This window comes from Anomalospiza imberbis, chromosome 1 (assembly GCF_031753505.1).
Source record: "Anomalospiza imberbis isolate Cuckoo-Finch-1a 21T00152 chromosome 1, ASM3175350v1, whole genome shotgun sequence".
NCBI classification, from domain to species: Eukaryota; Metazoa; Chordata; class Aves; order Passeriformes; family Viduidae; genus Anomalospiza; species Anomalospiza imberbis.
This window is the reverse complement of record NC_089681.1, coordinates 95,250,524-95,277,430: the sequence shown is the minus strand read 5'-3', so window position 1 is coordinate 95,277,430 and position 26,907 is coordinate 95,250,524. Positions and strand designations below refer to the sequence as shown.

At 42.4% G+C, this 26,907-nt stretch overlaps 1 protein-coding gene across 3 annotated transcripts in view; it reads right to left on the bottom strand.

The window, feature by feature from the left end:
• Positions 1–266: 266 nt before the first annotated feature.
• The window catches only part of SLC66A2 (solute carrier family 66 member 2), a 72,190-nt gene continuing 45,549 nt past the window's right edge, over positions 267–26,907 (bottom strand). For all 3 annotated transcript variants that reach the window (XM_068200713.1, XM_068200719.1, XM_068200725.1), the window contains 2 exons: positions 21,257–21,473; positions 267–872 (listed from right to left, as the gene is read on the bottom strand). In XM_068200713.1, coding sequence (XP_068056814.1) covers positions 665–872; positions 21,257–21,473 — 425 coding nt within the window. In that variant the 3' untranslated portion in view covers positions 267–664. The remainder of the gene's footprint in view (positions 873–21,256; positions 21,474–26,907) is intronic.

Sequence of the window (26,907 nt, the reverse complement as noted above, 5' to 3'; positions counted from 1 at the left end):
GTCTAGATGTGACTCCAGCACCATCAGACCCCCTCCATCATCTCCTCCATGTGTCCTCCTGCAGCAGGGATAAACATCTGCTCGCTCTTTAGCTTTACAGCATCTGTGGCCAGCTTATTTCTGGCTGCTCCCCTCTTTGCAGGGCCTCCCACCCCCACCTTCTCTCACCAGACACCTTTATAAGGAAAAGAGTAAGCTCCTGGATTTGCTCTTGAATACTGCTTCCTCCATCGTGGAGATACTGAATGCTAGTAAACACCACAAACTTCCTGCCAATATACAGACTTGATATTATATAAATAGGTTGAAGTTTCAGACAAAATATCCTATAATTTCTGTGGTATAACATTTTAAAATAGCATTAAAAACACAAACCATCCAGCCCTTGTGATTAAATATACAAACATTTATGAATTAATAAGGCTCATAGGTACGTATGCAAAAATAAAGTGCCCCTCCCCCCACCAAGAAACAGTTCTGTACAGCTAAGTCTGAAAACAGAGCAAGTTATTTAACATAGAACCTCCCAAGCTGGACATGCAAACATATTTTCCATCCTTGTTCTCATTTCTGCTTTCAACTTGGCAACACAGGAGTATTTACAAGTGGAAGAAGAGATGCCATGGCTGACTCTGCTGACCTGCAACCTGCCCAGCCAAGTTCCTCACAGGGCCTTGGTGCTGGCTGGGTGAGCAGTGTGGGACACGGGCTTTTGAGGGTAATGACTGTACAAGTAAACCTGCAACAGGATAGCGATGTCCACAAATACCTGCAGGAGTCCACAGATGGAGAACTGGAAAGGGGCCTGATTCAGGATGAAGTAAACAGTCTTGAACGTGTCCCCACTAGTCCACATCAGCACCATCTTTATACTAAAAGGCAGAAGAAAGGGAAGAGTGTTTACTAAGAACTTGGTTTTGGATTAGACCTGCTGTGCCAGAGGATCCCACCTACTGCAGCTAGGATTTATACCCAACAGGAGGCTGGGACTCCCCTTGACAGGGGCAGACAGCATGCCTAGCCGAGACAGGCAGCACTGTACTTGGAAGAGAGGATCAAACTCTCTGCTCCACAAACTGCAGCACTCTTATCTCAGCAATTACAGCTCTGAACACCTGTGGCTATGAAGGCATCAAACATTTTAAAATCTCCAGCTAGGATATTTGACTCAGTGGTGCTCTGTAAACATGGCTGCCACATGCTGACAGCATTGACCATAAACCGAAGTAAAATAGTGCATGGAAAAGAACAATTAATCCCAGCAGTTACTTCTTGTGTGTACCATTCTGTGCTCATGCAAGGTAAAGTAACACAGAGATTGCTTTCTTATGCGTGCACATTTTTAGCATGTGCTGAAACAAACAAAACAGAAGAAATCACTCATTACTGCAGAAAATGTCTAAAAAACTAAAAAAGCAGACAGATTGTCCAGTAATACAGAAAGAGGAGAAATTACATGCCTGCAGTTGTTACTGGAAGGATGAACAGCACTAGGGATTTTTATCAAAGACACAGATCAAGAGCAATGCTCAGAGTTCCTTTTAATAACCAAACTTGCTTTCATCTTGCTCTTCTGCTAAGTATTTCGTGTCCTGTAGTCCAGCTTCTGCTCCCCCACATCAGGAGAAACTCTGGGGAATAGAAGCAATTTCTTCAAACAGACCAAATTATTTTCAGTGTCCTCAACAAAATGTGAATAATCAAACCTGGAAGGCTGTTTCTGAGCTTCATGCACTTTATCATGAGAGCTTTTTAAGCAGCTGGATAAGCAGCAGTGGACAAAAGCTTTGTAGTTCACAGAATGAGCATTGCACATGATTTGTCATAATTACAAGCAATTTACATTTTGCCAGCACAGACTCCATCACACACAGTCAGGCCCATGTAGCAGGGCAGGACTTAAATGTTCATTTTTCAAACACTCAGGCAGAACCTCGCAGGAGTTGTGTTTTGGGCACAAGTGCACAATGCCATTGCAAGCCAAATGCTGCAGCCCATTCTTTCCCCACATGGGAAGGGTGGACAAAAGCATCAGTTTGTACAGGAGCCTTTTGTAACTTGGGTCATGTGGCCCACAGCACAAAACAGGTCTACAATCAGGACTTTCCACAGAAACTATGTGGAATTGCAAGCAAGGATATGGGGTTAAGTGAACAGTCATTTCCCACCCAAGGTCAATCTAAAAACGTAAATAAATAATCAGAGAAAGAAAAAGCTGCTGAACTCTAAACATCATTTGTACTTGGTGCAAACAGCTTGCACCACCTGCCCCGTGCATGTTCCCAGTCACACCAAGACACTTAACATCACACTTACATGACATTTGCAGATGCAGGTGGTGGTCAAAGAATTGATTGAGATTTTAATTAGATAAGCAATAAACTTTGAGGGTAATAAAACTGGCACCTTGCTTGCTGGCAGCCAGTATTTCTCCTCCTTTTATTTTAAGTGTATTAATGTTTGCTGGGCAACTAATCAAAATGTAATTGTGAATCTGTCCTGGTATGGCTAGGCACCCTCACTAAAAGCACATGCTCAACCAGGTCGATCAAACTAACTGCTCACTCTTGACAAAAGGGAAATTCAGGAATACCATGAGATAGCTGAATAGGAATTTAACAAATATCCATAATACAAAGGATATTTGTCACTCATTCCCTCAATGGAGAAAGCCAGCTGGGTTTTTTAAGTGACTTTACAGTGCAGTGCAGTTGTGGGGGAGAATATACAGAGTCAGAAGATGTACAGCCTAGAGAAGAGTTAACCCCCTCAAAGAAAGAATAATCAATCACTGAGGGAAAACAAGGACCTGCAGTTCAGCAGAACCACAGGAGCCAAGGACACCCCTGTGTCCTGGCACATGCTGTGCCAGGTTTGCCAAAGCAAGTCTGTGTTTTGCTAGGAAGCCAACTGTGAACTCAACAGTCTGCAATACTGGCTGGAAAACTCGATGCATGTTCTGATAGTCTCTGCACGTTCCAGAGCCCACACTTCAGCTCATACATCTGACACTCAAGCACATCATCATCGTGCCTGGAGTTCTCACTCCAGGAGGACATGACAACACTCCACACACATGAAAATCTCAACCTATCCTTGACAAAAATGATCTTAAAAAATGCTACAGGTAGTTCAAAGACCTAATGCCACTGGTCTGTCTGTGTACCAAAGAACATACATCCTTCTCAGTCCAGTAGTTTGGACAAAGCTCCAGAGAAAACCTGCAAATCACCAAGGTACAACAAAAATAAAATACAGAAAACACTTGACATCCCACAACACTCAGTCCTTCAGCTGCACCAAGGTTCTCAGGGCTGATGCAAAGTAGTGACTGTGGGAGTGCTGGCTGCCCTCCCATAGGAGAGGCTGGGACTGGGCAAAAAGATCATGTCCAACAGAGACCAAAAGGTGCAGGGGGTAATCACAAAGAGCTTAGCAAGAAAATGGGGACGGTGTTGTGTAAGAGAAAAGGAAATGAAGGGCCACAGAGGAAAGCAAAGGAGACAGCAGAGGAACCAAGAGATTGGTCAGATGAGAAGAGGATAGAAAAAAAAGAGACTGGAACAGGACAGAGAATGACAGGAATGGAAGAGAACTGAAAACTTGGTACACAAGTCCTTGAAAATGACCTTAATTTGGGGTTGACAATCTGGGGTATGGCAAGGTTTTGGTAGCAGGGGCCAGGGAGGCAGGCTACACAGTGACTTCTGTGAGAAGCTGCCAGAAGCGTCCCCTAAGTCCAAGAGAGCCGATGTCAGCTAGCTCCAAGATGCATCTGCCACTGGCAAAGGCTGAGCCCATCAGTGACAGTGGTAGCACTTCTGGGATAATGTATTTAAGAAAAGGGGGGGAAACTGCTGCACTACACAGCAGCCAGGTGAGAGGAAGAGAGAACATATGAGTGGAACAGCCCTGCAGACACCAAAGTCAGTGCAGAAGATGGGGGAGGAGGTGCCCCAGGCACTGTAACAGATTCCCCTGCAGCCCACGGTGAAGACCATGCTGAAGCAGCTGTGCCCCTGCAGCCCATGGAGGTCCATGGCGGAGCACAGATCCACCTGGAGTAGGTGGATGCCCAAAGGAGGTTGTGACCCCATGGGAAGCCTGTGCTGGAGCAGGTCCCTGGCAAGACCTGGGGGTCCATGGAGAGTGCAGCCCACAACAGCAAAGCTGGAGCAGCTTTCTGTCAGGACTTGTGACCCCTGGAGCAATGGATGGAGCAATCCATTCCTGAAGAACTGCACCCAATGGAAAGGACAGATGGGGACCCACACTAGAGCAGTTCATTATGAACTGCATACCATGGGAAGCACCCACATTGAAGAAGTTAATGAAGCACTGTCGCCCTGGGAGGAACCCCAAATAGAGTAGGGAAAGAGCATGAAGAGGATGGAGCAGCAAAAACAACATGTGATGAACTGACTACAACCCCCATTCCCTGTCCCTCTGTGCCATTTGTGGGGAGAATGTAGAGAAGATAAAATAAAATTGAGCTTGGGAAGAAGGGGGAGGTCTGGGTAAGCTGTTTTAAGATTTGGGTTTATTTCTCATTATCGTACTCTGATTTTGATCAGCAATAAGTTAAAATTATTTCCTTGAGTGGAGTCTATTTTGCCTGTGATGGCAACTGGTGAGTGATCTCCTTGTCCTTATCTCAACCCATGAGCCTTCTGTTGTATTTTTCTCTCCCCCTGTCCAGCTGAGGAGCAGGAGCAGTATGAGTGGCGTGGTGAGGACCTGGCATTAGCCAACATCAATCCACCATGAGGGTAAAGCTAGGGAATGAGCAAAGAGGTGGGTGCTGGCCCAGGACCCTCACCTCACCACTCCAAGCACTCTGAAATGCCCCCAGCACCCTCTCCAAATCAGTACGTGTCTCACTCCCTCAGTGCCCACTCCAGGGAGAGGAAAAGCTACAACTGCTGCTGGCTCTCTCCCATCTCAACCAGCACCCACACACACAGCCTCAAAGTTTCAGCTTACTGGGAAACCCATCGAGTCTCTGTGTAGCACCTTGGAGGAAACAACCCTGCCCCCACTACCACATCACAGGCCTGAGACAGGCTGGATGAAGGTTACACCATTAACACAGCTTCTGTCAAGTTCTAGTCTCCAGATTATCAGTGCAATAGCAATGGTCCTCCCCCTGGTTTGAGATTTGCAATTGCTCTGCCCTTGCTGCATATGCAGATGTCACTTGCAATGATGCAGCGGTTTGTGTATGACTATGAGGGATGGATGGCATGGATACACTGTCACTGTTCTCATACCTTCCAGCTATTGTGTCACTTCAGGATGCTACATTGCACAGAAAAGCCAGTTTTTGTCTGTAGCTTCTTAACTTTACCCAGTCACCTGGGGAAGAGAGGTAATTCTTATATTTGGTCTTACTTTTGGGGTAGACAAGAAAGACACCATTCTAGTTTGGGCAGATAGCTGCACCTTACCTGGCCTGGTGGATAAAAGAGCAGTGTCTGTGAAAAAGGAAGCATTTTTCTGCCTAGAAGAAATAGGAATTTTCAATTGGTTGTGGAAAAGAAAGAGCAAAAAGAGGAGAGCACACCTAAGCCCTTGCTTCACTGCTCTACTGTAACTCTGCTGAGTGAATCATAGAATCATTAGGTTGGAAAAGACCTCTAATATCACTGAGTTCTATCATTAACCTAAACTCACCCAAGCATGTCAAGTCGACCTCTAAACCATGCCCCTAAGTGGTGCATTTACACATCTTTTAAATATCTCCATATTTAGGTGGATGTCAACCAGCACCCCCAGGTCCTTTTCTCCTGAGGACCCCTCCAGCCACTCTTTCCCAAGCCTGTAGCTTGGGCTTGTTGTAACCCAAGAGCAGGATCCAGCACTTGGTCTTGGTGATGCTCATATAACCAATGTCAGCCCATGGATCTGCACCTTTGCCATGTGCCAGGTATTGTGGGCTGGTAGATCACAGACTCTGTTGCACCAGCGTCTGACCCTTGGCTTCACAGTGCAAGCAAAAATGCTGCACTGCTAATGCAGAAGAGGCTTTGCTACAATAAGCAGTCAGGGCCCATCATCAACACTGCCTTATACTGGACAGTACAGCACAAAGAGGCTGTGTGCAGCAAAAATTTCCCAGACTATCTCACAAAGACCAACTTCACACTCCATCTTCCTGCTATCTGCAAAGTCACACAAGCCAAGCTGTTCTGTGCAGCACTGGCTACAAAGCAAAGCAGGACTTAGGAGTAAATATTTCTTTCCTGAAACAGCCCAGAGCTAAGCTGGGGAGAGGCAGAAGGCAGGAAATGCTCACCTTGTTGATATGGAATATACACTCTAGGAGGACAGCACAAATGCTCTTAGCACAAATGAGCAAGCAGGTTAGGGGTGAGCAGTGCCAGAGACAAACCTGGGGATGCAGAAATAAGCAAATAGCAGCGTTTGTCTGTCTGACAACAGAGATGCCAACTGGAGAGGCAGGAACGGCACTCAAATAGCTGGTATTGCCAGAGGCTAAGGCAGACTTGCCGTAAAAAAAGCACTTCCCAGTAATGTACATCAGCACCACAGTATCCATGACAACAAACCTCCTAAAAAGCAAGCGTCTTCCTCACAGCTGAGCTCGATAGAAGGAATTGTTAATGTAGTAACAGCCAGGCCAAGTCTGCATAAATTGCAAATGACTATAAAGAGGAAAAGCTGGTATTTTTTCATTTGTTTTTAAAATCTGAAAGAGCACTTATTTAGTCTGTTGCTGGAATTAATTCTCAGAGAGACACCAGCCCTTCTGATCAGACACTAGATTAGGGGTGGGTTGCTAAATGATGGTTTTTAATATGGTAATATGAAAATGCCTTATGGTGCTGCTGTTCTCTACCACTAATAGCAGATTTCATAAATAAGCTGTACCCGTCTTCATTTGCTAAATAAATAAATTACATGCTGGAAAACATCATTCAATTTTCGCATGGAATAACTTCCTTCTTTCAGGTTCCCTGTATGTTGTATATTAATCATGAAGTGACAGCAACTAGAAGTAACAGCAGTTATCAGTAACATGGTATCTGCAGTCAGCCAACAAACCTTTCTTTTTATAGAATTATTTAGATGTAGAAAAAGCTACATTCGAAAGAGGAAAAAAAACCTCCATATTTTGTTGCTTCTTTCTGTGGAACTCTACTAGAGGATGAGTAATTTACAAAACAATTATATCTGCTAGATATTCAGGTTCTATCTGCCTTATCCAGGACTAATACTGTTCTAATCAAAGCTTCTCAGCATCTTCATTCCTTCTGCACAAAACCTGGCTGTCTCAAAATCAGAGTCTCAAGTCTCTGATTCTCCCTTGGAGTCTTTGCACACTCTGCTCAACATTAGTCATTTGTGGATCATTACACTTTTCTTCTTCCTTCATCTGAAAGAACAAAAATTAACAAAAAGAAGGATCTTGTAAAAGAATATGAAATGTGAAGCCCCCCTCTTCCACTTCCCTGGTAAACCAGTCTGTTTTAAGACTGTTGCAACCCTCCATCCAAACAGCAGCAGGGCTGCAGAGCAGCAGTTTGCAGAACGCAGGCTGGGACTGAGCACAAAACATGCAGAAGGAAAAAGACACAGCAGTCCTCGTTTCCTGTTTGCACTGCAAATTTTCTCACACTGATGTTATGACTCTGAATGTTTGTAGCTTAACACACAAACCCAAAAATACCCTGCACGCTGGAAGACACTGAGAGAATCAGACACTAGACGGTGACTTCCATTGAAAAATCCTGTAGTGGTTTGAGCAGACATTTCAGCACAAATAGCAACAGGAGGTACATGTTGCCCTGATGTAATTACATCCTCCTACAGTCAAAAACTTAGGGCTAGCTGTGCTCAGACACTCTATGAACTCAAAACATCTAAGTTATGTTTGATAAGAGAAAAAAATAATATAATTTATTTACCTTTACCTACATAAAGAATTAGCCTGGACTCTGTTCAAGAATCAGTGGAAGCTGTCCACAACTTCCACACATCATGGCCCCACATTGTGGCAAACTTCCCCATATCTTGGCCATGACACAGGTTTTGCCAAATCAGAAAATCTGATTAGACTGCCACAGTTTCAGACATTTCTTCATATATTAGCACTTGACTTTCACGCATGTTAAAACACAGTGACAAATCTTTGAATGATGGGATACAAAAGCAAAATAAAATAATTTAAAAGCTGATAATATAGTATTTAGTTCAGGAATAAATCCACACAGAAGCAGCCTGTCAGTGAGTATTTTCAACACTGCATTTGGTTTTGGCAAGTGAGGAAGAAGGTACAGAAGGTATCTCTCCAGCAACATTTTAAGCTGCTACTTCCCACAATCCATTTGCACAGGAATGTCTGGAAGAGAAAGCAGACTCAGTTGTAACATCCTGACTTTGGAAAACTTTCAGTTTCCATTTGCAGCTCCAAAATAGTCTACTTAGGAAAGACAGCAAGCATCCCTAACACTGCACTTCAATCAGAGGCTGGCCCACCTACAGCAGTGAAACACGGACCAGAAAACATGAAACACGAATGCCATGCTATTTTTAACACTGCACAAAACAAACAAAAATTAATAAATAGAGCATTTGTTTCTAACAAAATGCCATATGGCTTAACAAAAAAGGAATCCTCCTCATGATAACCAATTTGCTTAGCCTGCCAAAAACAATTAAAAGGAAAAGAAGAAAAAAAGAAAACACACGGATTCAATATCCAAAGTGTCTGAAGTTTGAAAACATGGAAACTAAGTGTGCATACCCTAAGACAGGTCCTTCCGTGTGAACAAGCAAAAATCTTGTTTTAAATATTGCACAGCCAGCTGGGAATCCAAGCATGAAACCATTCACCAGTCCTACATGCCCTGCTTGGTGTGGGTGACTTACCTCACTTCTCAACAATTCCTCTGAGGCTGGAGCAGCACTGACCATCTCCAGAGAAAGACATTCATCCAGCCCCACAATACTAGCAGAAGAGGAGCGTGCAGCAAGAGAGATCCAGCATTTATTTTGGACCTCTGTAACCAAGCTGAAGCAGATGAGTTAAAGCCATAACCAGAAGCAACTGATACCACATCAGCTGCAATCCAAGAGCAAATTATCTAAAAGTTCCTGTGATTTTCAGGGACTGTACTCATCAATGAGGAAAGATGAAACGCAGGATTTCAGTCTGAAACACCATCAGGCAAACAAACCCAAAAAGGTGCATCTAAACAAAAATTTCACAGAAAAACAGGTTAAATAGGTATTTGTCTTTTTTTTTTTTCCATTAATATCTGTTTTCTAAATTCCCAAGTATGGTAGTGTCAGGCATTTTAATCCCATGTAGCATATCCACCCAAAAGCCAGTATTTGTTAGAACGTGTCTGTAAAATGATAGTCAAGAGGAAACTACAAGACACGCCACACAGGGCTGGCAGATAGTCCAGGATCACTAATATGGCCTTCAACTATGCCAAGCAGCTGTGCCTGGAGTTCAGTCTGTAGGGGTCCAGAAACTGGTAACCCTTAACAGCTACAAAGTACTTCTAGCACTCTACAACTTGTGCTGCAGAAAGAAGGGCAGCAGGTATTAAACAACACAAAAAACCCCAAGTTCTATGAAGCAGGTGTGGATCAGAGGAGAGATTTGAGCCACAATTCACACCAGTGCCCTTTTCACAGGAGACACAGATGGATGCCAACCAGACTGCAAAGCTCAGGTCTGCTTAGACATGTGGTATGATCACACCAGACAGGCTCTGTTTCTGCTGCTGGTGAACTGGGAAGCTTGGGACCTGCTGCCATAGTAGAGACCAGATTTCCTCTGGTGCCAGGGCAGAAAATCACATCCTGCACCTCTCACGATAACCGCAGTCAGCTGCCAACACACATGGTACCACCAATGTAATGAGAATGATGCAGAGCACACTTAAATTACAACATTCTTCAAGATCTCACTTGTGAAGTTGTTCTCAAAGATCTGTCCCTGCTTCCCTGTTTCTCACCTCCCACTCATGGCATTGCAATTGGTGGAGCTGCGGGCACAACTGCTGGCCCATGCTGCTCTAGATGCTCTCCTGATGCCCATCTTCTCTCCAGCCACTTGGCACAGCCCACCCTGGGGCCCCACATCATGCACTGAAAGGTGGGTGATAAAAGGACCTGCTGCCATGCAAGGGCACAGGGAAACAAATTCCAGGAAGCAGCACTCCTTCCCATGGCTCACTTCCCTGCAGGGTGAATTGGCCTGCCACATCCCAGTGGTTGCAGCCTGCCCGCTGCCACATCACCACTATGTCCTGCAAGGCCATTACCAACAAATATCAACATAACATCCCTGTGCAACACCATTCAGTGCATTTCCTGCTCTAGTTGTAAATAACTTGGGACAAATTCAATTTGAAAGGTAATCAAAAGACATTAGGGAACAGAGGTTTGCTTCAGCACAGCTGTGTATCCCAAGGTTCAAAGCAATGCTTTTAAATCTTCCTTTCTTCCTGCCCTAGACAACCAAGATATCATCAGACTCTTCATTCAACTTGAGGTAATATGAGCACATTTTCCCTTAATCTTCATATGGTAACAAGTACATTGCTTGAGCACACTTCTAGTTTCTACTTCAAAAACTCCAATTACCTCTTTAATCAACATACAGAAAGTTAACAGTCCCAGCTCCAGTGCTTTCCTTTTTCTAGATGGAGTTCACTTTTCTTCAAAGCCAGCATCCACAAAGACAAAATCTAATGATGTTGAAGTCATTACTTTTCATGAATAATCATATCCTTCAGTTAGTAAAAATGCTTCTCATGTTCTAGGAAAACACTGGGGAAATTAAAACCCCAAACACACTAGTGGGTAAAATAAGAGTGATCACTCAGGGACAAAATCCAGTTTACTGTCTGGAAAGGAACTACAGATAGTTGCAAGAACAAAGCTTGCATTATCCTCCAAAACATCTTAGTACCATAAGGAAATAATGGTAGACCTGGCAGTGTTAGGTCAATGGCTGGACTCAGTATTTTAGAGGTTTCTTCCAACCTTATTGATTCTATGAAATAACCCCTTGCAAGCTCCATATGAAGGTATGTCACCACCTAGTTCATCATCTGAAATTCCAGGTTTCTCCATTTCCTTCCACATGCTCAAGTGCACACAGAGGTGCAGCAGTGAAGTTACTGGTGACAGTGACACTATACACCTCTATGCTGCTTCTTAAAGCAAAACCCAGTGGGAAGGCTGTGCTTTGTCAGCAGGTGCCACCACAAAGCAACCCCTTCTGAGCCACTTTCCACTTTGCCACTGACCCACAGTGGCTGCAGAGCTTTGAAGCCCTGCTGTAGGCAGAAATGAACGCTGCAGGGAGGAAATAAAAGCATAATGATCACATCCCACACACAGGAGCATGAAACAAATTTTAAAATTTGGGCTCCAGTACGGTTTTTGCAGTTCAACAAGGATAGACATCCCCTAGCCTATCTTCATTCCCAAATTCTTGCCATCTGCTGCCTTGTATGCTATGAATCCTGTTTTAGGAAATTCTCTAATACGAGACATAGTATCTGACAGGACAAGGCTTCCACAACTACCCTGAAAGCTTGCCTGACAATGCCAGGACATCTGGCTAGGCATGTAATTCCCTGACGTGATGTAGACATGTATCATTCCTAGCCATCCTCCCCAGAACAAATTAAAACCCTACCTTTCAGCCTTGTTCAAACAGGTTTTTCTGATATCAAGACTTTTTTTTTTTCTACATTCCACTCAAGAATACTATGAGCACTTTCTCCCCATCTCAGTTTTTGGGCTCATCATTCAGTACATCAGTCTCTGCACTTCCCACTCTTCTTCTGTTTGCTTGTCCCTCTGTGTCTGAGGAGCAGAGGACCAAACACACCATTACAGGTCAAAGCTGAAACAGAAAATCTTTGTAGTCGACTCACTCACATCTGCCCTACCCCCATTCTCTACCCAATTCTTCATGGTAGTCTTTCTGGACCACCCTGCAAAGTCACTTCCTGACCTAAGGTACTTTGTTATCTTTTTAATGTTGTTCTGGCTCATCTGTTAACTACTTAAATTACCCACCTCTCTGTTGACTTTACAGATCTTCATCACAGTCAGTATTATCATTATGGCTGTTTGCATCCTTGCATCTCAACCTACTTTTCTTCAAACTCAAATCTCAGTTTACTTCCGTATTTCTAATCCCACTCAGTCCTACTGCACTAAGGGAGACAGCTCTGCTACCACTAATGTGCAGGTAACTTAACACACACAATTGGCTGTGGTGAATTCTAACAAAACAATACAGGTGCTGGAATGTCAAGAACTGAGGCACTTCTATTCCCAAATTTGTTAGGTAACATAGGAAGACAACATTTTTAGAAAACTTTCATCTCTCAGGTGTCTTCATGACAGGCTCAGTTCCCATCTTTTGTGCCTTGACCTGACTTTATCTAAAAAAATACCTTGCATGACACCTCCTTGCCAGAGGAAGATGGAGCACCTAAACTTAATGGAATGGTTTTGTAACAGAAGTAAAATAAATTTTCTCTTGTAATTCAAATTCTCAGGGCACAGAGAAAAGCACCTACCAAGAGAGCACTCATTAAACATGCCAGCAGAGCTTTATTCCTATTACTGTACAGAAGCCTTGAACTATTTGTAAAAGATGAATGCTTTTGGTTTGAAGTCATTTGCTTTGATTTTACTTTTTGAACAGAGGGGATTAGGTGCCAGGGAAAGAGAAATGAGAAAGAGGTTCAATACGTGCAAGAACCTTAGCAGTCCACACTGTGCTACAACCTTAGAGATGCTTAAGGTAAGTGGATACCACTGCTCATCCTGTCAGAAGTGCTGGGAGGCTGAGGGAAGGAAGGTCTCCCTCCTGGGGAGGGAGCAAAAGGACAACAAGAACTGTCTTCAGAGACTCATACTGTGCTGCAGGTCTTGAGAGAACAGTTCTGGGGAGACACAGCAGGAGAGCACAGAGGTGACTGCAGTGCTGACCCAGCACAGCAACCCATAGGCCATAGATCTGCAGAGAGTCAAGCAGAAAGTGCAGGCCCTTGAACCTGGGACATTGATCACAAGTCTGCTTCAAGTGAAAGCAGGGTCTGGAGAAGAGGAGAGGATCCACTTAATTCCTAGGCTCAGAACAAAATAGTTTCAGCCCATCTGTTCACATGCTGACAGGACTCTGCCCTCATCCTGAGTGCACTGAGACCAAGCCTGTTTATTTTCCCGATGTAGTAACACTTTCAAGGGAAAAGAAATTAGAAATATTCTGAGGATTACAAACTACTTTCTTTAATCTCTTAGCCTTAAAACAGGCAGATTTGAGAAGGGAATCTGCTGTTCCTGTTGCCATTAGAACTACAAATGAAAAGGTTAAGAGAGAAGACAAGCAGTTTGTAGTAAGCCTTACAGTTGTACAAAAACCTCAACCATCCAGTCATGAAAACTGTTCACTGACTATTATGCAAACCTGGATGTGCATGCGAAGTCCAGAAATGAAAAACTTTTGAATATTTTACATAAAAGCCATGATAAAGGAGAATAGCAACCAGTTAATCAGTGCCAGGAGCAGAAGAGGAAATGTCAGCAAAGCAAAACAATCCAACAAGTAAAACTTCCCCAGAAAACCATGAATGCTGGCTGGAGCTACAGAAGCAATGACAACAATTTTAAGTCCACAAAGAAAACTAAGGATCTGAGTAAAGAAGAGCATTTAGGAAGACAAAAGAATACAATCACAGAACAACAGTAAATTACATCGTTTAAAACAGGCAATTTCTAAGCACAGTGACAGTTCTGATTAATTTAGTGCAATAGGAAAGGCAGCAAAACTAAGGAATGGGCTATACAACCCTAAATACAAACCACATTTAAGTAGAGCTAATAATTTTACATTTTCTTGATGTAGTTCTGGCTCATGCTTAAGACCTTGATTTCTCTATTCGCCAGGACCCCATGTTTAACTTTTAGGTCCTAACTAGTCCCTCAAGAACTACTTTTTCATAACTTAGTCCCTATGATTGTCTGCACAATGCTTTATGCAATGAAAACCTGCTTCTTAGTTGGGTCAGATGATTTGAATCCACCAATCTATATTGGGGGTTGGTTGGTTGTTTGTTTGAACTAAATGGCCCTCACCTCCCATACCGCTCTACCATGTTCTCTGTTTTCTCTGTTTAATATACAAAGCAGCTGCTATTTTACGAATAACAGAAGACACTGCTTAACCAGCACCTGGAGGGTACAAGGCCAAAGCCTGCGGGAAACAGTTCTCCCTCTATTCAGCATCTTCCTTTTTATTAGTTCTGGACTGGACACAATTTACTCCTAACTCAGGTCTCCACTGTACTGGTGTCTGCTTTGTGTATGTGGCATGCTCAGGAAAGGAGATCTTTCCATAGGCATCCATTATCCCTACTCCTATTTCTTTGATTTTGCTCTCATCCATGCAATTTCTGACACTGAGAAAATGGAGCTGAAGAGAAAAAAACCCATAACATTCAATATGGCCATTGCCTGCATCATTCTCTTTTAACTTCCCTTCCTTTTAGCACTTTTTAAATTCTTTTCCAGGTAATTTCTGTTACTGAGCCTCCCCCAAAAAGCACAGATATGTAACAAAGTTGCCATAACAGATGTGAATTGCCTCCCTTTTTAATGGAACTAAATTTATGCTGAAGAAGCTAATACATAGTTGGTGCCTGAGCAGAAACATCCACAAGTCTTGCTACCTCCCTCTAGCACAGGGTTTTGTTTTCTTTTAAATAGCATAAAGGAAGTAACTCAAAAGTTACTCCAAAGGAAGTAACTCACTGAAGCTGTTTTACTTATTCACTAATAAAAAAATCCCTCAGGCTAAAAAAATACCAAGAAACCACAGGAGTAGCATTTTTAGAGTACTTGCTGAATCTCCTTAAATCCAAAATCTCACTAAAGGAGGTGGCCAGACATTGGTTAGCCAGTCCTGAATAAAGCCTTCAGTTGCTTCATCACAGCAACTGGTTAATACAATGCAAGCAGAAAAAATATAGCAGCTTTCATTATTTCTCACCTTTTGAATAAACCCAGGATTTATCTCTAGGACAAATACTGTTCTCAGAAGTAAAAAAAATTCTCCTGAAAAATGATAAGAAGAGCTGCATGTCTCATAAAGGAAAAAGTTATAAAGCAGTATTCAATAAAAGCAACTAGCAATAAAATTTATCTCTTTAAGAAATACTATCTTCTAGTATTTTTAATATTATCTGTAGAGGAGAAAAGTAAACAGTATATTAAATATATATACATATTAGAATAATTTAATAAAATTTATTTCTTTCATACCCCTTTATACCACACTCATTTCACTGGATACATTTCAGATAAACACTTGCTCATAACTAGCTCACAGCTGCAGCACACCTTATAAAACATTTCTGAACGAAAAAGCTTCTTATAATTTGCAGCTTTTGACTCCAGCAGCTTTTGAGACAATAAATGCCAATTGTTCCTCCGTCAGTTGTTTGCACTTTTTAAAACAGAATAATCTCTGTGACTGACCCAGCATTGCCTCAGGAGAGACTAAATTAATATTTTTCTTTCATAGCACAATAACCAGATTGAGTGAAATCCTGAGATTATCCTCATTCAGCCTTTTCAGACTAGATTTCCCAAGACAGTCTCGTATCAACACATAAGCAGAGTCACTGATTGTGTTGGCTGTGTCCAGGCAGTGAAATTCTGTGCCCCCAACCCAATGTCAGCCAAACACAACAGTCAAAGTTGTGCAGAAAGGAGGTTCCTTCCAAGCAGACTGAAAGCTGTCCATGAGCAAGAAGACAGACCTGGGAAATTGCTTGCAGAGGGATGACACAGGTTTGTGTCCCTGGTTGTGTCCTTCTGACCCTGCAGCTGCACATGTAGCCCTGAGCCAGTCATGGCAAGGGGCATCCCACACTCAGAGTTTAGCCAGGAAAGAGACAACAGTGCATATCAGGACCTCAACTACTGCTGCAAAAATGCCTTGCTTTATTGAACCCACATGTTTCCAAGCTAATAACTGTTGGGCACATTTGGGTATCCAATGGACTGTGGCTTCTGAGATTTCAAGATATGCAGTACAGCTCTGTCCTACTGCCAGACATCTTTCTTGGACCTGGGAAGATTGTGCCATGCAGCAGCTCTGACTGAAAAGAAACTGCTTCTCCATGGGGTTTGAGCAGCAGCTGGCAGTCAAAAAGGGTTACTGCCAGGTGATTTTGAGAAGCCTTTGCAAAAAACCTTTGATGAAGGGCAGTTGCTTTTTTTCTGGAGCAGGGCAGCAGACAGGAACGCAATACTGTCCTGGAACAAATCAATCCTTGTGCAGTCCCAAGGTCAACATGGTCCTTGCGTAGGACCATCAGCTACAACTTGGCCATAGACCTTACAGAGGAACACCCTTGTCCTGGTTTAGGTTAAATTTGGGAGAAAACCTCCAAAGGGGTTCCCTCTAGAAAGCAAACTCAAGTGGCCCCTCCCCCAACTGGTTTGGGAAAAGATTTCCTTGGAGAAAAGTGGAAAAAACTTGTTTATTTAACAGCCAAAGCATTCACCAGCACAAAAAAAAAATGAACAATATAAAACAATAAAACCTCTTGATGCTCCAAAAGAGATAACAAACTCAGAAAGTCCCCTCCATGGGCTGTAGCTCGGCTCACTCAGTCTCTTATCAGTCTCTCCGGTGCAGGAAATGCCACAGCCCAGACCCGGCCCAGTGGGTCACAGGTGCGAGCTGCTGGTGCTCCTCTGGGTGTTCAGTCCAGAGCAGGTTTAAACAGATCCAAGAAGAAGAAAAACCTCAGTCCAGGGAACTTCTCTGCCTCAGCTAGCTAAAAACTAACTAAAAGCAAAGGAGAGCTCTGTCCCGCTGTCTCTCTGTGCTGCAGACAACACAGTCCAGGAGCAGGATGCGGGGGAGCCAAGTGCAGTTTCTGATAACAAACTCTGCTCTTCTTCTCTCTCTGCCTTCACTCTCAGAACCAGTCTTAAAGGTGCAAAACTTATTTCTGGGCTAAACAAACAAATGGGGATACAAGCATCATAAAGTCACCCCAAGACAACCCTCCATCCTCCTCCTTTGGTGGAGGGAGGTCAGATGGGATTATGAAGAGAGCATAATAACAGCAATGCCTCCCCTCAGAGGCTCTCCCCACACCTGCACAACAGTACACACTGCCCCCCTACAGGAACTCCATAAAAGGTGTGTCCACACAAGGATGGGATTCTCCCAATGCACTCACCTCTGTATGCAGCAGTGCTGCTGCCAGATCCAGAGGCAACCTTCCTGCCCTTTCCACTGCCTCCTGTTGAATGCTACCTTTTCTTACAAATGCAGTTTATTAGAAAGAGAAAGTGACTGGGAGGCAACTATCCTAGAAGGAGTGGAGACGCAAAGATAAATAACAGAGTAATTTTCTTGTCCCCAAACAAAAGTAGTTAATAAAATAAGGAGCATCACATCCCAACTGTAGCATTTAGCAGCTCTGACTCCTAACAGGTGGTATAGGAGAGGTGTTCTGGATGTCAAATCTTGAAATATTTTACCACATAATATAAAAAACATTTACAAGTGATGAACAATCTTTTAATGTCATAGTGTCTTTTTTTCTCAAATACTCTAAAGCTCTTTAACTTTGAGGCAGCTTTTGTCTTTTCTAACACAGTTGCTTATAATTCTAATCCACCCCGATAATTAAAGTAATTAAATTACTCTTTTACTAGGTGACCTGACAGAACTAGTTTAGTTCTTGAAAAGAATGGAGATAAGTGAATATTTCTTTGATAGTGATTAACACAATTCATTACAAAGCACTTCTGTCAAGTTTAGTACCATAATTTATATAACTACTATTGTACTATTCAGGTTTGCAACCATTCAAAAGTATTTAAATACTTAAACAGAGCTCCAAGTTTCTATAAAGTACTCATCCCAAAAGTAATCAGGTGAATCATCAAAGAGAACATGATGAAACTTTCTGTTGCTTTGACTAGCTTAGTTGTTTACTTAATCATAGGAAAATTTCCACCCATCAATCATCAGCCCACAAAGACATACTACACTGTCTTCACTCCACAAAAGCTGTTACCCAGCATGCATCTCCTTTCTACTTTTATTGTTTCCATTTCTTTCCAACTCCTCCTTTGGTCTCTGCTCCGTCAGAACAGAGGAGGAAGCTACGGGACCTAGTAGTAATAATCCTACAACAAGAAGGAAAATGAGAAAAGAAGGGAAAAATGAAATCTTAGTAAGATGTGAGGAGCTCTATCCAGTAGAATAGAGCTATCAAAGAACCAGCAGACTCATTCTCAGGAGCACTACAAAGCACATAACTGAGATTCCTTCACTCCAGCCATGCTCTATGACAATAAACAAAACTGTCTAAGCTGCAGATGCTCTCTGGACATTTACCTCAGACACAGAGGACATTTTCAGTAGGGGACTTTTCAGGCAGTAGCAAATGGAAATACAGGGGTGAGATGATAGGACCCTTTCCAAAACAGAGTCCTAAAGGGTATCCTGGCTGCCACTGCAGCCCTCTCCCATTTAGCTCTCTCATGGCCCCTGGCCTCCAAGTTTGTCTATCAGGAAATGACTGCTACCTCAAGTATGAGATGTCCTCAACTTCTCACTTAAACAGGTGTTACTGGGGGGTAAGGGATGTGGATAGTGTGGCCTTTTTTCAGAAACAAGAGTGTCAGACTAGTCTGGCAGGATAGTCTGATCAGATGGGGACTAGTCTGGCAGGATAGTCTGATCAGTCTCACATACTGAGACTTTATTCTCCATTTCTTTTTCAGCAGTTAACCTTTATGAAAGGACTTGTTTGCTAAATAGAATTAATGTATCAGCTGCTCTGTCCCAGTTCAGAGACAGATGCACATTACAGCTTTTCTCAGCCAAGCCATGATGACCTGTGAACGACCACTTCTCTGGCAGTAGTGAAGGTTGCGATCTTTATCAGGGACTGCACTCCTGCACTGGGTGACAGAATTACCCAGTGGTTTAAGAAATTACCACCTCCAACCAAGATGTGATGACTGACCAAAAGGTCACTATATAGAACAGCTTAATATTAATTGCTCTCCCCATTAAGCTTAAAGTCACAGAGATACTAGAAACTCATCTCTTTTTCTTTGCCACTGAGGCTAGCATGGCTGGCAGCCAGCCATTTTGGCCTAGATCCCCAATGCAATTGCTTCCGACAGTGTAACCAACCACACACATGGTTATTTCTGCCCTGAGCTAACCAGGACATCAGCCAGCCCTCACCTGGTAAATACCCATGCAAGTAGGCTGGCTGCACTGTTACATGCTCCCTTCAGTGTTCCTGTGACTGGGGTCTCTTCTTGATATGTTCTTAGAGAAGTGGGCACAGGAAGGGAAGTTCAGAGGAAGTATTTCCAACAGTGGAAATACTGGCAGTAGTCACTCATTCTCACAGGAGCAACAGCCCAGTACTGCTTAGAAAACATCCAGTCAATTCAGGATTGCATGGTACTACAAAGTGTGTGTAGTACCTGCAAAATATATATAAAACCACAATTTAACCTGATAAAAAGAAAGAGCACCAACATATGCATGAATATCCTCCCATTGCAGTACAACAGCACAAAGTTGTGCATTATTTCATCAGTGCCCAGATCCATCAATTTCTAAAGCCACACAAAGTACTGCTTCAAGAGTGGAACCAGACAGAGGAATGCATTCTGGAACCATGGGCACAAGTGATAAGGAGTGTGGCTATGCTTGACCTGGTTCTGTTCCATGGCAAGGAAACATAAGCTTTTATGCTATTTTCTCTTGACTAAACAGAGTACTCTTTCGCCGAGCAGTCCTAGATGAGAATTCTGCAATTCTATGCTTAGCAGTTTACAAAGAACAAAGGGTTTTTTTGAATCATTTTCCTAATAGCACATACAAGAAATAGCAAAACTGAAACTCAGTCCCCAGGAAGGAGTTAGGAAAAAGCAAAACACTACCAGTGGCCATCATTAATAGGGCATTATGATTCACAGATGAAAAACAGAAAAGGAAAAGTCAAACCAGAGCATAAAAACTGTCTAGCAGGTAAGTTGCTTACTGGATATCACAGCTACAGAGTTTTCCAAGACAGTGGGTGTATGAAAAATACCTCAATATTTTGGAAGCAAATCCTGACTCATTCCATACCAAAAAGGCTCCCAATCAGAAAATACCTAAAGCATCAAAGCAAATTTCTGAACATTTCAACATTTGAAGTTAGAAAGGATCTCAGATTAGCTAGTATAAGCATGCTCAAGCCAAACAAGTAAAGCAAACAAGAGGACAGAATTGCTTTGGTTTGGGGGGTGGCATGGTTAATTGTTTTGACCAAAGTAAAAATTATCCCAGCAAATTTTAAAAGGAATGAAGAGAAGTAATAATGAAACAGTGAAAGAGAAAACAGAGTCACAAATGATCACAGCACTCTGTGAACTGAATTTACTGTTGTATTGTTTCCACAGACCAGTGCACTGATGCACCATAGTGAAGGTTTCCTCTCTCAAAAAACTTTACAAGTTGCCTTCGTAATCTTACTGTTATCATTTGAGTTATCCAATAAACAGTATGAAAAAATATTCTGATTTAATGACTCAAGAGTGGGCACAGATTGAAGTTTTCTGTCCCACATTTTTACAGTCATGACTGTAGAAGTCACATTGGAGCTTTCATAAATGTCAGTTTCAAGCTCTGACACAAAAATAAATACTGATGTCATGTTCTACAAATGTAGTAATGGATTATGAAGAAGTGATGAGCAAATATGTGAGGAAAGCTAATTATATGAGTTACACTGATAGTTATAGCCTGCAGGCTCAAAATATTTTCATCCTCTTTGTTACTTTTGATATGCAAGATCTCTTTAGACCATTTCTAATTACCGGCATAGCACAGCTTGAGTAGAACTGCAACATGTTGCTAATGGCAACAGCAGTGGTTTCACATGTTTATTTCACTAGAGCATGTTTCACCTTGGAACTCTCCAGCTGGACTTGAATAATGGGTCAGACTTCAGAGGTGACATGGAACTCCCAAAACCTTCAGCAGTGCTGCACCAGCTCCTACCGACAGAAAGTCTACTCCAATTGCTGCTGTGTTTTCAAGTAAAAATTGTAAAGATGACATTGCCCTTCCTGGAAAAGCATTCCCACACTGCAGAGACAACCCCCACGAAGGCACACACACGTGTTTGATACAGGACAAGCACCATACCTCATTCCTTCTGTCGATCTGTTCTGGTAGTTGCAGTACAGCTGGGGGATGCCCAGCATGGCCTCAGTGAACACAGCAAGGAAGCCCAGTGTTTCCACAAAGAGGGAGGAGTCCAGCCACAGGTAAGTGATGTAACCAGTCACAACAGTGAAGGTGAGGACGCACTGCATGTAGTCTGTAAACTTGCTCCAATGCCAGAAATAGTTCAAGTCAAAATCTGCAACAGAACAGGAATGCAAAAAGAATGAAATATGTTTTCCCAACCAACTCAAAGTTAATCAGGGTGGAATTGAGAACTGGGAAGCATGAGGGAGCCACGGTCTTTGGAGGAAGGGGTTAGTAGAAAATGAGGGATAGGATTAAAAAAATAAAAACAAAACAACCAAACAAACACACTTGCAATCACCCCACCCCACCCCCAAAGAAAATCCCACAAAACAAGAAAAAGAAAGAATAATAGTCCTGATTTCAAAAACATTTTTTGGGGGATGTTCAATAAAGAAACAAGAAAAAAAAGGCTTGCAAGCCAAGGAAGTATTTACAAAGATAACTTTTTAAAAGTAAGCATTTCAAAAATATCTTCCTCTATCAAACATAAAGGACTTTGCATACTGCTGTAGTGGAGCTGGCATAGGAAATGTTTCACAATCATTTTCCAGTACTAATAACAGGCCCCAAGCACCGCAGTGCAAGCATTCTTTCTCTTAGGTCATTATCTCTGCCTTCCAAGAGCCTCAATCCAAGCTGTTTAGAAGGTCACCTGAAATTCACAGCTCTGTTCCCTGGTGCAATGCAGCTGCCTGTGGGGAAGGGCAAGATGCCAATGCAGCTGCTACAGTTTTACTGAGACAGGTGTAAGACTGAGGCAAGGTTTTCCCTGGAAAAAAGCCTCTCACAGACATCATCACTCTCACTCCTAGGACAAAACTTTGCTCTTGCCTTTGCCAGCACCAAGGAGTGCAGTTGTAGCACCTATTTCTGCATCCATCACAACGAAGTGCTCAGCCACAGAACGCAATATCCCCTCTTGAGGGAAGGAGAGAAGGAACAAACCAACCATGGCATTTGCTTTGTACATTAAAAGTGTATCATTAGAAGACACCTAGCAGTCTTATTGATGAATAATAAAATACACAACCCCATAGCGATTGACTATATAGCAATATAACAACTTCATTTTTAACAAAAATGCTACAATAACTGTTCATTAGCAGGTGCGGTTCCTGCCTTCCTTTCATAGAAGCACCTACTTTAGACCAGCTGGACTCTGAACTACCAAGATGATGAACTACTGTCCTAACAGGGATATTACAACCAGCCCAAAGCCATGCAACACACAGCACATCACTAGAAGATTTCCATTGCTGTCATTTCAGAAGTAGTCGAGAAAGCTACAGAAGTAGTGCCACTGCTAACTCAAGCAAGGAAGACACTGACCTCCAATGACTAACAGAAAATTCAGTAAGATGGGAATATAGGCCACTTAGCTGCCTCAGGATAGATACATACACCAAGTAATAGTCTTATTTTCTGCATCTCTTCATGCCTTCATATCAGTATCAGTCTGGCTCTCAGACACATTTTATCTGCTATTCTCTTTTTGGTACTTAGCAAACCCACGCCTCAGGACACCTCCTGACTGCACCCAGCTGAATCATTTTATTTTGCCACCCAAAGAGGAAGCCACAACTGGCCAGGAGCCATACCAAACCTGCAGCATTATCAGCCATCACCCAGAATTGAGTAATATGACCTGGGGCAAAACCCCTGTCAATGTAAATGTTGACTTCCAGTATTTTATGGTAGTGTCTCCTCAGCCTCAGAATTCAAGGACACAAGACTAAATAAAAGTTAGAGCCAGTGCTGGCACAGCCCAAACCATGTGAGCCTCTTGCATTTCTGGAGCTTTGCGAAGGCCTTCCTTTTTGGAGATGAAGGGCCCATGGCCCTTCATTCATTAACCTTCCTACCAGCTGTCACATCTGCCCTGCATACACTGTGTTTTTCCTCCTTAGTTCTCCACATGCTCAAAGATCCTTTTCAAAATACCTATCCCTTTACACCAAATCCTAAATTTCCCAGTTCATTTTCGTAATAGAAATCAAAGAACTAAAACTACATTGAAGGAACGAAAGTTTAGGAAGTTCATGAAACCAAAAAAGTCAACATTCCCACAGCTATCATGAGGCAAGCTACAAAATCCATGGATCCATGCAAACACTTGAGCATAGATGAGAAAAACACTGTGTGAAATAGGATTTCAGCTGAAGCAGAAGAACTAATTACTAGCATAGAGATTCTATTTTGCTCACAACTATCATGATGCTAGATAATCTCCATTTCAGTGTAGTAGCTTATAAGTTCTTGTTTCTGCAATAAATTTTGCTTGGTAATATAGTTAAGAAAGAAGGGAAGAGAAGACAAAACAGATAAGAGCAATCATAACATAGTTAATAGTTTTGCAGAGAAAAAGAGCTGAGTTATTGTAAAAACAGCCCAATATAAAATCACTGATTGCTCTATTTAACAGATGTATTCTCCAGATGCAGAATTCTGTTTTAGGACACTAAACCTCACCACACTGCATTACCAAAAAAAAAAAAAAAAGTAGAGAATGAAACACTTGACTTTCCATAAGGGTTGTAGTTACTTTAGCCCTTATTTGAACTGCTAAAATGTTTTGCCACATGATTTCTTCTTTTTAACCAAGGCTAAAATTTATTTTCTTTAAGAAATAGCTTCAAAAACTCAGAGGGAACAAAGTCACACACCCATCACTTCAAGGTCTGGAAATAAACTGTGACTCATTTTTCCAAGTGGCTCCTTTCTCAAGGGGGTCCAAACACATTAGTTCTGTAATGGGAGTGATATTTTTAAATAAATAAATGTTAATTCTGCTGCATACAGTGACAGGTATGTGCAAAAAAAAATCTTAAATACTTTAAAAAATAGTAGTTTTTAAAAACAGAATAAAATTCATGTGTGCAAATCAGTCCTATTCCAAGAAGACAGGAAGAGAACACCAATCTGCGTCCCAGATCATGTCATCTGAGAAATGAACAAAGTTATACATATTATTGCAAACATTATTCATGTTTGAATAAAAGTATGAATAATAAATATCATATTGGGATTTTTCCTCCCCCCATCATCTCTTTTCCTTAGAAGGACAAAACAAGAAATCCCACCATACCACCATTTATTTCTAGAAAACATCTTAAAAACTGTCTAAGTTAAATGTGGATGCATATCTTTCTACTCCCTGAAATGGGAAGTCACTGCCTGCACAGCTCACTCCATTCTGCCCAGTGAGAAATCCATGACATGCGTTTGTAACCACACTCAGCTGATGCAGTTCAAGCAGTAACTCCCAGTCACTAACATCCTGTATGGATCAGAATTAGCATTACTGTGGTGAAAAGTACTGTATTTTATTACCCATGGCTGAGCTCTTTAAACCACTCAGTGAATTGCATTTTAAGCAAGTTAATCCATTGATAGATGAGAGATTTATGTTGGAAAATCCTATTAATGCTGGGGGAAGGAACAGCTTGGGAGGTTTTTTGTGCACTGACTGGAGAAAACTCTACACAGCTTGAGGGTGGAGAAGGATGAGGTTAAAAGACCTCCTTTGGGAGGCACTTTGTATGTCAGAGATGAAAAATGTGAAGCAGGCAGAGACAGCATTTTAAATAACAATGGTTATTACCAGCTGGGCCAAAATGCAAGTAGTAAATTCAAGATTCTGGTGTGGGATAGATGCCAAGTGACACAAAAAAGAGTCCACAGTATCAACTTTCAAGTGAGGATGAAACAGAGGTCCAAACAGTTACATTATTTTTAGACAAGAAACATTTTATACCAAGCCAGATACCATGCTAGTTCCTTTTGGGAAAGTGAAGCAAAGACTTTGACATCCTAAAAATTATTTACTGTAGCTCTCAATTTCTCTTACTAGCTGCATCTTATTTTGTGCCGTGACCTAATTCTGTTCCTACATCCTTGCACTACATTCACTTACACTTGTCCTTAGACATTTGACCCAGTTCCTCCATTTGGTTGGTTCCTTCCTAGTTTTGAGGTCAAGGATAAGCTTCTAATTTCCACTGTCTGTCTTTGCAAGGTGGGAGAGTTTGCATTTGAGCCCTTTGTATAGCTTTGACAAGAAAATAAACTCTTTTCCTCTTACAAAGGCTCCTGGTTTTACCCTCTCTCCCACTCATTACTGAATGCCATTACATCACAGTCACTCACCCAAACTGCCTCCCATAACTAAACTCTTGACCTCCTGTATGAAAAGCACTGCTCACTAACTCCTTCTAAGAGCATGCTGAGCAGACAGTCTCTAGCCCTGAGTGCCCTTCTAAACAGATGACTTAGTAGTTAATCCTCCTACTCCTCGGTACACAGCTCATTCTTATGTTTTGTGAGACTGTGGTGCTGTTCAAAGGATATCCAATTTCCATCATCTGGCTTGCAACCACCATGCCTGCCCACCTGACCTGTTCCTGCCACATGATCAAAGGAGTCCAGTCCGAGCAGTCAGATGTCCAACGCCTCCCTCAACAGCACTGCAATCCAAAACCTGGCTGAGATGCTGTGAAAGAGCCGGATAACAGTAATATATCCCACCCGGAACAGTTACAAAATGCAGTAATGGCTGGGAATTATTTCAGATTATTATCCATGGTCTGTTTCCTGCAAAATGCACACACTTTGAAGATGCAGAGGCCACTCTGTGGCAACATTCTGTGCTGCCTGTGGGTCTCAAGCCACTGGGCTACAGTACAACACTCTTCCCCCTCATTTGCTCTTCTGCTCATCTCCAGAAGTCATAGTCTCTGCTGTAAAAAGGGTTCAGCTTTGAGCTGCAGGCAAATATGCTGCTGCTCCTCATCCCTTCCCAGCTACAAGGGCAACTCTTTGGACAGCTGGAAGATGCAGACTTGTATCCCCAGGCTGAAAAAAGAAACTAGCTCAGACCTCTCACACTTCCAATGAGTGCTCTAAGCTATACACAGCTCCTGCACTCAGCAGTGGCATTTTGCCACATTCTGTAAAGAGGACTTGCAAAGCACCTGCCACAAGAGGCTGGGCCCAGGCAGTAGATTCTAAAAAGGAGACTTTTACACTTCCAGTTCTTCAGCTGCAGCAAAGCTTTAGACATTTGCCTCAGGCATTATCTGTTTCCCTGGCAATCTTGATTTCAGCTGTCTCATCTAAAAAACAGCAGCAGGATTGCAGAGAAGCACTCTGGCTAGCACTCCTTACCTTGCTTATTCTGAGCAGTTCCCAGACAGAACCTGGGTTTCTCTGATGCTCTGTTCTGAAATTCCTGAGTACCCCACAGGGCACCCAGGAAATAACTAGGGTGATAAGGGCAGTAAGACTATGCCTGACTGTTACTGCCTGATCCAAAACTTTTTCTCTCACTCTCATCATCCACATATCCAGGTAGGCACCCTTTCTTTCCAAAAAGAAGGAAGAAAGGAAGCAGCATTACAGACAGACAGTGAGAACTGATACATTTAGATTTTCTTTCCTCCTTCTTTAAGAACTGACAGACACCTGCAAATGCTGTCTGAAGCCAGCATTTCCACTCATTGGGACTGAAAAGGGATTTGTTATCTTTCATTCATGGTACAAAAGAG